This window comes from Charadrius vociferus, unplaced genomic scaffold, assembly GCF_000708025.1.
Source record: "Charadrius vociferus isolate BGI_N301 unplaced genomic scaffold, ASM70802v2 scaffold744, whole genome shotgun sequence".
In the NCBI taxonomy this organism is placed as follows: domain Eukaryota; kingdom Metazoa; phylum Chordata; class Aves; order Charadriiformes; family Charadriidae; genus Charadrius; species Charadrius vociferus.
In genome coordinates this window covers 147,080-158,024 of record NW_009648252.1, presented here as the reverse complement: position 1 = coordinate 158,024, position 10,945 = coordinate 147,080, and the positions used below count along the sequence as shown (strand labels likewise).

Below are 10,945 nucleotides of genomic sequence, written 5' to 3'. Positions count from 1 at the left end.
AAGCAGCTATTGCCGACTATCAGAGAGAAGGCATTGCCTGTGGACCACTGGATTTACCCAGTATGGCAATTGCTACAAGCAAACAGCCACTTAAAGAAGTCATCCTGAACGAATGTCAAATAGAAGCGTGTAATGCATCATTTCATGGATTTAAAAAAAAAAAAAAAAAAAGGAGAAAAAAAACCAGTGAAGAAATGAATCCCTGTATAGCTTGGAACATCAAAAAAGCCTTCCAATGTTTAGCCACTCCAAATTTATCTGAATCTTTTGAAGACTTCTCCTATCTTCCATTGCTCTTTGAACATATTTTTGTTACGTCTCTTAGTCAGGCTAGTCACATGTAACAGCTTACAATTTCTCTCAACTTTTCTATTCTTTCTCCTTCCCCCGCCCAGGTATAAGCAGCTTTCTGGGTAATTTGGATTGCTGGACTGCTTTTCCTTCTGTTATTTTCCTTTCCTAGACAAATCACCCCACACAGATCTGTAGTTTGCATTTGCAAATGAGCACAGAGCATATGCAAATTAACTGTGCAAGAATCTTCTCTGTAGATGCAAGTGCCTTAAAATATGGGCACAGCGGGAGTTCAGACATCTCTGCAGCTTCATCCATTTTGCCCTGCTTTGAAAATTTGGCGTCTTCATCTTATGAGTGAGATATTTTATTTAAACAGAGCATGACAGCATAATACATTACGGCAAAGGCAGACTGCAAAGCTGACATCTATGACAGCTCAGTAGAGTAAATGGGAACCTACAAACATAAGACTGAAATGGTGGGAACAGCAGTTATGGGTGTCAATTGCCACTCATCATCCCTTTGTTTAAAAGGAAAAAAGGGAGTAATGGAAAAACTAGGACTGTACAAGTATCTTCCTCTGAGCTAAATAACCATTTGCAACTGATACTTTGATCATGACTATTTCATAAACCTCTAATGGATTAAACTTTTAGTCACTGCTTCGAAAAAAAATGGCAATAATGATTGACAGGCAAGCAAGACTCTACTTATTTTCAAAATTAACTTATGATGATGGTAGAGAAGTAAGCTGTTGAAACAAAAACCACAGCAGTTTGACTATCTTGACTGACGTGACCTTTCGAATGTAATTGTGTAGATGGAAACAATATGCTGCAAGCAAGGGTGGGTATAAATTCGTATATTCTTACTTTACTCAATCCCTCTCCTCCCCCATCCCACCTCCTTCCAAGATAACCAATTATAAGAATTGAGTCCATCGTTCCTTAAAAGATACAGTCTTGTGTCTGGGTACAATATAGGTTGTTGCTATTATTATTATCACATCATCATCACCACCACCTATACTGTTGTTGCTGTTGTTATATATTCTACTTGTATTCAACTGATAACCAAATTCCAGAGAGTATGCCGACATTCAAGACATGCTGTCATCTAGATGTAACACTCCACTACGGCCAGACAGGGTTTTGTAGCCTAATACTGCAAGACCGGTGTTTTCTGAGAAGGACCTATCATTCGTATTTCAGATTAATGGTAGCTGAAAACACTCAGCACTTCACAGGATCTGTCTGGTTTCCCTTCATGTTAGACATCTAGTTATCTCCATTTTCTTACCTCCAACTTTGGAATTGTAGGCTACTCCAACTCCACATTTTCTGTTGTTGGCTTGCATGGCAATTTCTCCTGCACACCGTGTCCCATGCCTGAATAAATATAGTAAGAATAAACAACATCTCATAACATCTTCATGTAATGTACACAAAGACTCATCAATGACTTTCTTGATTTGGTGGAAGTCCTCCTTTAAATGAATGCAATGCAGCTATTGAATAGCTTTTGAGTTGTATCAACATGATACAAAAAACACCTGTTCCTCTTAGGCTTCAATCAATTTTACCTACTTAATGATCAAAGGGTCACTGTGATGAGATGATAAATACCTAACATAAGTCACACTGAAGTCCATAGACCTATTAGATACCATTTTTTTAGTAGAGTGCAAAAGTACCGCAAAATTATGGGGCCAAGAAGATGCCAAACTTCTTTAGACAGGAATATGATACAAGTCTTTTTTAATCACACATTTAGATGCTTTTTTTTAATGAATGCATTTATTTAGCGTTTCAGAAAGTTAGCCTTTAAAGTATCCTCATTGTTGCTAATTTTTTCTTGTAACCAACTGTTTTCTATGTAATTCTTTTTTGCCATGGGTGATTCCTATTCTATAATGCAGAAAACCTTCATATAACTGTAATTGTAAAAGAGTTGTATTATTTAATACTACAGATTGTTATTCAATGAAGTGTTTGAATGCTTCTGGGCTGAATTCCATTTACTTATTAATAAAGATTAGAGGTAATACAGGTAGATTTAAGAGATAATGTCATCAGAACAAGAGGATATTGCTTCTTGTTCTTAAATAATGCTGTAACAAAGTACTAATGTCACTTTTCAAATGCCTTATTCATGGGACATTTATCATTTGATTGATTGGGTTTTTTCCTCATACACTGATTTATGTTGTGGATGCTATTGTCTTGTCTGATAGACAACAGGGAACCAGTGCATCAGTTTCTTACTGTATCTTTATTGAGTAGCGGCATCCTAATTGGTTTAAGAAATTGACTTCTGTGTACCAGCTTTTAAAGAGGTCCATTCTCTTCTCTTTGTGATGGACAAAATCCCTCCCTGAACTACCACGGATATGCCTAGGTGTGACAGACCCATCAAGATGTTCCAGAGAGTATCAAAAAGGTAGCTCTAGAGAGGCCATCAGAGAAAATTCCAGAAGTCCACTGGCTGGTTGTCATGTTCCAGCCTTTTGAAACTTCCTAGGTTATTATCTTGAGGACATTTAGGCCAAATCTGATCTAAATAAAGCTTCCACGTGCCTCAGAAGAGTCAGAAAGATTGTCCCAGGAGTAACTGTAACCTCCTCCGTTGTCTGACCGCGTGACATACCCGTATCAGAGGAGGTCAGAAGCATGACTTCACCTGTGATTGTCCATACTGAGCTAGAAGCTATTCTATTGGTCCAAATGGTATCACCAAAACTGGAAAACAGCATCCTTAGCTACAAAAGCTGGCCTGAAGGGATGGGTTTCTTGGTAGGTTCCTCTAAGACATAGTCTCTTCCAGAGCCCTTCATAGGAGACATTCTTTTAAAATTTCCAGTGCAAAGCAGAGAAATGAAGTCAAAACCTGCTTAGGGAGGTATCATTCTAGAAACACGCATGGTGACATGAATAGATTGTTCCCTTCAGCTTACAGAAATGTATCAGTATCTTACATATAAAAAGGTATTAGAAATTGAGGACATTATAGAGATTACAACTATGAAGCTCTTCATCTGGGAATGTAATTTTCTTAGTTTTCAGTGTTTATGCCAATGTTACGTGGCAAGAGGTTCCTTCCGAACACCAGGAAACACTTTTTTACTGTGAAGGTGACCAACACTGGCAGAGGTTGCCCAGGGAGGCTGTGGAGTCTCCCTCCTTGGAAATACTCAAAAGCATCTGGAGATGGTGCTGGGCAACTGGCTCTAGGTCTCCCTGCTTGAGGAGGGGCTCGGACCAAAGGATGCTCAGGGGTGCCTTCCAACCTCAACCATGCTGTGATTCTGTTATACAAATGTTTCCTTTTATTATATAATTGTCATAGAGGACAGACATAGATACTTTGGCATTCGCATGTTCTAACACACAAATTAATAATGTACTGTTTTGTTCTCTTCACACAACCAGGAGGCTACTCACTTGTTTTCGTTTGTTGGGTCATATCTAGGAAAGGGATCATGATCATTGTCATTGAAATCATAACTTGCCTGTGGATCCTACATTAAAAAAACAAACAAACAAACAAACACAGAATTAATTGGGATGATTAGAAAACGCATTTTAACATGTGTAACAAAATGGGTTGCAGAGTCTGTTTTTATTTATTCGGTGTGGTTCATGCTGACAGCAATCAAGTTGGCAGAATTTGATGGGCATTAACAATTCCATAAATTTTTCACAGAGCTTTAATAATTCAGCATTAAACCACTATATGCAAACATGCCTGGGAACCAAATCCAGTGAGAGGGAAAAAAAAAAAAACCACCCGCTAAGTAACATTCAGCTTCCTGTGACACAGACCAGGTTCCAAATTATGCCTACGGCAAATATTTCAGTCTCTGTACTGCAGCAGTTGACTTACAGAACAGGCAGCAAGCTGGAGAAGAGTGTCTGTATATAAAATCTAGAATTGGATAATTTATTCCATAGTATTCTAATGCCCAAACTTACATAGTTAGTGTAGATGTCAGTGTGATTCCACTCCAAGCCATCATCTAGTACTGTGATGACAACACCCTTGCCTGTAATCCCTTTTTGCCAGACAGGAATAACATGGAGATCCAGTTTGGGCAGGGACGGAGTTATTCTTGTATCTTGCTGGGGGACAGAAAGGAGTAAAACATGTCAACATTTTTATGCATTTATACTACACAGGTCCAAAGTGGTATTTTAAAGGTGCTCTAAATCATCCCAGTCTGAACCTGTGTATTTTGTTCAAATTTTGCAAAGATGAAACAGAAATTAGTTTCTTCAAATACTTGTAGCACTGAAGGATTTACCCCATTACTTGAAAATCCCTGAAGACCACCTCTGAACAAAGAGCATCTTGTATTTATTGGAGGTAGGCAGCAGAAACATGGGAATGGTAGGGATGTACCGATGAACCTTGGAGCACTGAGTTAATAATCAGACCTGCTAATGTTTGTTCTTTTCACTTGATGAGAAGCCAAGACAGTACCCCACAGTACAGTGAGCTGCCTTTTCTCCAAATGTGTTTTCTCCTTTGACATTCAAGTGAGCCAGAGCAAAATAATTAATGGATAAAACAATTAAGGTAGTCGTTTGGTTAGGAACAACTGTGCTGAATCACAACTTTCTGTTTACTACCCTCATTACTGTTCCTGCAGTAAATCAACTGGAAGCATGAATCATCTATAGCCTTCTCCTCCACAGCAAGTTCTTTGAAGAGTAGCTCCTAAATGGGTCATTTTTCCTCTCTAATATTAATGCGCAGTATATACATCTAATTTAGAAAACTTGCTTACAATCCCCATAAAAATACAGATGTTAAAAAGGCATTTTCTTCTGTTTCTCTGTGCACAATTACATTAGTTGATCGCAGGTTTTTCATTTCTTTGTTTCCAAAGGAATGTTGCATACAATATGAGGCTTAGAAAAATAAATTCGTTATGGGAATGACCTTTCTTTCATTCTATGCTTTCTTTTCTGACTGCTGCTGTTCAGGGAATTATTTGAGGTTTCAAGTTTTGTTCTCTAGAATCCATCAAATGATTATTTTTTCTGGTCATGTGTGAAGGTACACTGAAAAACTGTTGCCATCGAATCATAATAATAAGGTAATAATAAGTTATTTACTACAAGGCAAGGAACATATTTTGGAAGAAAATATTCAATACATTTATGCATTTAATCGGAAAAAATTCAATGTGCACTGCAAACAAGGGTAAGTATCGTGTTTCTTTTTCTCATGTGGGAAAACTCGAAGGAAAAGAAGTGAAAACCACAGAAAGGTGGAAAAAGGAACCATGTCTCCTGGAGAGCAAGACATTGCTTTTTTCACAAAACTGCTTTTTTGATGTCTCTCTGTGTTTGTGTATTTGTCCAATACAGACATCTCAGAAATTTCCTGCTTCCTACTGGAAACAGGCAAAGAAGCAAACAGATAATCAGCTTCAAATAAAAGTTAAATTCTTAAAGACAAACATTTTTTATGTTGAAAAGAAGTCTACAGGAATCTTCATGGATATGTTTTTATAATTTATATTTTATAATTAATTAATTTCTTAATTTAGTTATTAATTTATTATTTGCTTGTTTGTTTGTTTGTTTATAATTTATTTTTCCTAGCTCAAACAATGGAAAGAGAGGGCAAAGCATTATGCGAACGGCCTACAGTTTGGTCTGTTTTCTCCAAGCTGAACTGGAGAAAGGTATTTCCAGGCACCTGGGCCACATTTGAGCTTGACCTTTCTTCTTGATTTGTTATTCCCACCGTTAATCCCACCCCTGTTCCGAGCGAAAGCAACGAAGCCTGGACTGAAGGTACAGCTAGATGCACAGTGGAAATACAGACTCTTGAAATAAACCATATAAAACATAAACGATCAACTGTATTTCTGAGTTGTCGCATGCAGACAGAAACTACAGAGCTAATGAAATTTCTTTTCCTTCAGGTTTTGAACACGTGAGCTGTAGAGACCCTCTTCTATTTAAATCCTAGTCCAAGAGTCTGAAGGTGCTCATCACATGCACGCACACGCTTTTGTTTTCAGCTAGAGTATGCACTCTGCTCTACCAATTTTAATAAAGAAATACATGGCCAGCTTCAGACATGATAAGGGACTTTTTATATGCCAACAGCAAGTATTTTAACACTATCACAAAGGTAGCTTTTAATCGTTACGCTGCTTTCTAATACCAATGCCCATCCCAAGCAGCAGCCTGAACTGTCTTTTAGAGTCTTTGCACAAATGACACTGTAAAGAAAACAGAAGGTTGCCTGGAAATATTATCAGAGATCTCTCATTTGTACAGCATATGCTAACGAGACAGGCTCTTCACTCACTCCCTCCAGTGCAATCGCTCTGATACAAGTGAAATAGCACAGCTGATAGCACAACTGAAATCCACCGTCCCCAGTTCCACAACAAAACAAATTCTTACCAGATACCACTGCTGATTCCACATGGGATCATTGAAAAGATTTTCTGCTGTCTCTCTCACGGTGGCACGCTTAGTTCGCTTTTTTTCATATTGCTGCTCTGCCCACGACACCTACAATTATTTGTATAAATATGACAAGTAAGCCTCTATAGGTTAGGACTTTATTAGCCTAGAGGGCAAGGGGTTTCCTCACATAGCAGAATTCTGATGCCTAAAGCAAAATAAGCCACGTTTGATGTAGAGAGGAGGATTATTTATACTGCAGTACAGTGTACTTTGGGGAAGAGGACTTGGTGAAATCAAGATATTATATAATCAATTCATAGAAAATCATTAAGTACAAGCTAGCAGCAGAATGCCTGTGAGCGCCGCACAATGCAGGCTTGTATACCAAATGTGCAGTGCAGTTAGGAGGGTATCCAAGCAGTGGTGGTTACCGAAACAAGCAAAACCACAGCCGGCTTCTTTCTCCTACCTACATGTTAATGCCTATCTATTTCTAACGGGAGATAAAAGAAAAGGAGAAAGATTATCTCTGGCTTTAGTCTAGCAATCATAATGACACTGTTACTCATAGCTCAGCTGGACCTTCAAGTCTCCTTCCCAGAGCTGTTTGGAAGTGTGATCAATTAGTAAGCCATGAATATTGGACTAACTTCATCACTGGCATAATTCCACTTAAAGCAACTGAAAGCCAAAATGTTTCGGCGTGTTTTGCTAAAGCATCTATCTATAGGAGTTGCGTAGCATTTCCTCACGGACACAGCAATCTCCGAGTCACCAGGCTGGATTTTAAAAGCGCATCCCCACTTTGTTCCCTTGAATGCATTACTGAACCCGGTTCAAATCAAATCGCAATTCCGATACCTCTCTCTCTGCTGTGTGCTCCTTTTGGAAATGCGAATAGAATGTTATTCAGTGCTAGCACATGGACGGTCACTCTGACACAGATCAAGTTGGTGCTTTTCATCCCAATTTCCAGATGAGCAAGGCAAACTCAGGTTCAGTAGATTGCCAAGATACTGCTATAAGCCTCAAGTGGAGGATGCCTTGGATCTAACCTCCCGCTTTAAACGTCTGAATAGACTCCAGTATTTTTCTCTACTGTGATCCAATGGCTTTATGGTCCTTACGTATATCACCATATATGAAACATTAATAAGAGTGACTCAGAAATTATAACGATTAAAAAGTACTGATTTGATCAAAATACGATTTTCTAGTGAGAGCCTAATGAAAGTGCACTGCAAGAACATAAACCCTTAAAAATGGGAGCTGCACCAGGTATGTTTACTGAAAGCTCTCTAACGCTATTCCCTTTGCTATATATTTAGTGCTAAAGCCCCAACAAACCGTAGGCAGTCACAGAAGATGAATATACCCATGCAAGTCTAAGTATTTCAAACTGCCCTACTGATATCCAGGGCCATACATACTTGTGCACAGGTCAGAGCAATTACCTTTATCGCTCTTCCCTGCCCACCGCAAAGCTTGGCCTCTTCAGCACCCAGCAGTAATTAACAATTGACAACTGCCACGCTTGTTATTTTTTTCGAAGTGGACAACTGCACTGAGGGAAATGAGCTGAAACTACCAAGCACATATGTCAGACAAACAAGCCAAGCATTTGTCACTCAGCAGCTGGTTGAGGTTCCAACCATCCATCTACAGCAAAAGCTGAAGGCCCTGTGCCAAATCTCCACTCGCTGATATATAAAGCAGCGAAAATAATCTTGATTCAGGTCTCTTGCAAGCAAGTAGGTTTGGAAACTACTGCAAACACTGGAAGAACTCAGGGAACCAGATAATTATATCCTTTCAGTATATTCACAGCCTTTATCTGTTTTACAGCAAACGCTGGGATACCTATAGGAAGCAGATAAATACTCAGATTAGAGCCAAGTTTTACCGCAGCTTTCACACTTAACATAACCGTAAAATTCATGAAGGCGTTATACAAACAAAAGCAGGGTTCCCTTCTCTCTCTCTTTTTCAAGATTGAATTCAAATCTTTTTAAATAGGCTGTTGCTGAGCAAGAGTAGCTTTTTGGAGCAAAGGTCCACGTATAACTACAGAGCATTACATGATTGCTTTGTGTTTATATACTTACATAATGACATAATTACATCTCATTCATTCACATAGATAATTTGCATACTAGATAGTAAATAAAAGGGAAATGGGAGTAAATTTAGCAAATCACCTGCAGCACTTTGAAACTCTGTTTTTGCATCTAAGTATGTAAGTCTGCAATAATGTTTGACAGTAATGTGTGTGACACAACTGCTTCCATTCTGCTGACGAGATTGGAATTTGGTATATTAAACATGGTCACGCTTCCCTGTGTGAGAGATGCATTCGATGTAATAAGTACAAAAAAAGGAGGAACTGCAACCAAATCTCTGTTCCTGAATATTGCATTATGATGGCACTGAACATCTGATCATTGGTACGGGTATAAATTAGAACACTAATTTACACCGAAGCCGTGGTTTTGAACACCCCCGGTTTAGAATGATTTCACCTAGAAGACTTTCAACTGTTAAACCAACGTTTGCAAGGAGATGGATGGGAGCGTACAGTTTTGAAACAGGATGGGCAAAACAAATACCTTGCCTCACCCTCTCCTTTAATTCTTCTAGCTACGCAGAGAGCATTTCCTCCTAGAGGACACTTGCACCTAAAATCTCCAGATAACCCACTACTCGTTCTCACATGATTTCTCCTTGCACGATAAATTGCTGGGTTTCACAACTAGGCTACTTCATGTTTTGGACTGCTTGTATTTTTACAATGATTGCTGCAACAATGCTGACTTGAAATTCAAATTCTGTTGTTCTGAAATTTTCCAGAAATTGTGTTTAAAGAAGGGCTGACAGCATTCTGGTCTCTTCCTTAAATTTGCCACCCACCTCCTTTTCTCTGTTTACAAACAGGTATGCTTCTGCCTTAAAGAAAGTCAAATAAACGGGGAATCTGCTTCACCAGTGAAGTCCAATAAATGGGGAGTCTGCTTCACCACATACCTTAGAGCCCTGGCTCTCCAGCGTGCCTGCTCTCTGACTGCAGTGGGATCCCAGTGCACCAAAAGACTAAAAGCCTGGGACGTGTGATGGATCCTTTGAGAAGGGGTTTTAGCTTGTCATGGAAGAAGCGAATCCGCAAAACCTCAGCCCTTTCCCCCTACTTTTTTTTTTTTTTTTTTAATATTCAGTCACTTTCAATCAAACCTAATTTCCATGGTAATTGCACAGACGTGGCCTGATTAAACGTACTGCATCTATGGATTTTTACTTTGAATCGAGCCCTAAGGTTCCTCACCCGTATTTTCATCAGCGAGACATCGACATCTGAAATTCCAAGCCTCTGCAATGCTGCATACCTAAAATCTTAATTTGGAAAGCACTTGCAAAAAAAATATGGTAAGAGAGGGTAAGATTCTGCCTATTAATGACAGAACAATAAAGTATTATTCAGCACAAGTACGGATGGCTGAATATATTAGACTTGCAAAACGAGGAAAGCCTGCCTGTGACCTCATTACAAAGCCAGCAATAAGGAGACAGAATAAACAGAGGGCATGAAAAGGAATAAACGTAACACTCACCCGCTCATCATCAGAAAGTCTTTTAGTGATATGAATGGCACTTCTTCGAGACCGTCTTGGATGGCTTTTATGTCTGAATAGGTAGTGATTTTTGAGTGATCCAATCTATAAGACAGAGGCGTACTTTAGCTATCAAGAGATATTTCCCCACTGCAAACAAATATCAACACAATCACAACCTGACCAAATCCATTCTGCCTAAAAGAGGAAAGAAAAGAGCAAGAAACGAGCCTTTAGATATTTAGCCTAAACTAAAAAACACTCTTCAAGTAAGAAGTGCTTATCACAGCCTGTGTGCTGCTAGAAGAATTTGGGGGAATACTTTCATTTAAGTTAGTGCAGTACCAGTCATTACTACTACAGTACGCAGTCACATAGTACTTGCAGTAGTGACCAGTACGCTCACGGACACGCCTTGACACGGACACATTTCGCAGGACAGGTTTTACATTTCGCAGGACAGGTTTTAGGTACGGTCATGCGCCTGTTTTATCTGCTCGTCCAGGGGTTCATCTGAGCAGGCGTAAAAAGCTTCGCCTGGCTTCAGAAGCCTCACCGCGGGGTTTGTTGTACGGGCACCGCCTGAACTGGGGCTTTCGCTGGCGCAGTAGCGGG

General features: G+C 39.3%; 1 protein-coding gene across 1 annotated transcript in view; it reads right to left on the bottom strand.

The window, feature by feature from the left end:
• The window catches only part of PCSK1 (proprotein convertase subtilisin/kexin type 1), a 46,160-nt gene that overhangs the window by 17,156 nt on the left and 18,059 nt on the right, over positions 1 to 10,945 (bottom strand). Inside the window, exons 2-6 of the mRNA XM_009884334.1 lie at positions 10,331 to 10,435; positions 6,723 to 6,833; positions 4,269 to 4,415; positions 3,738 to 3,814; positions 1,597 to 1,685 (exon numbers count right to left, since the gene is read on the bottom strand). Coding sequence (XP_009882636.1) covers positions 1,597 to 1,685; positions 3,738 to 3,814; positions 4,269 to 4,415; positions 6,723 to 6,833; positions 10,331 to 10,435 — 529 coding nt within the window. The remainder of the gene's footprint in view (positions 1 to 1,596; positions 1,686 to 3,737; positions 3,815 to 4,268; positions 4,416 to 6,722; positions 6,834 to 10,330; positions 10,436 to 10,945) is intronic.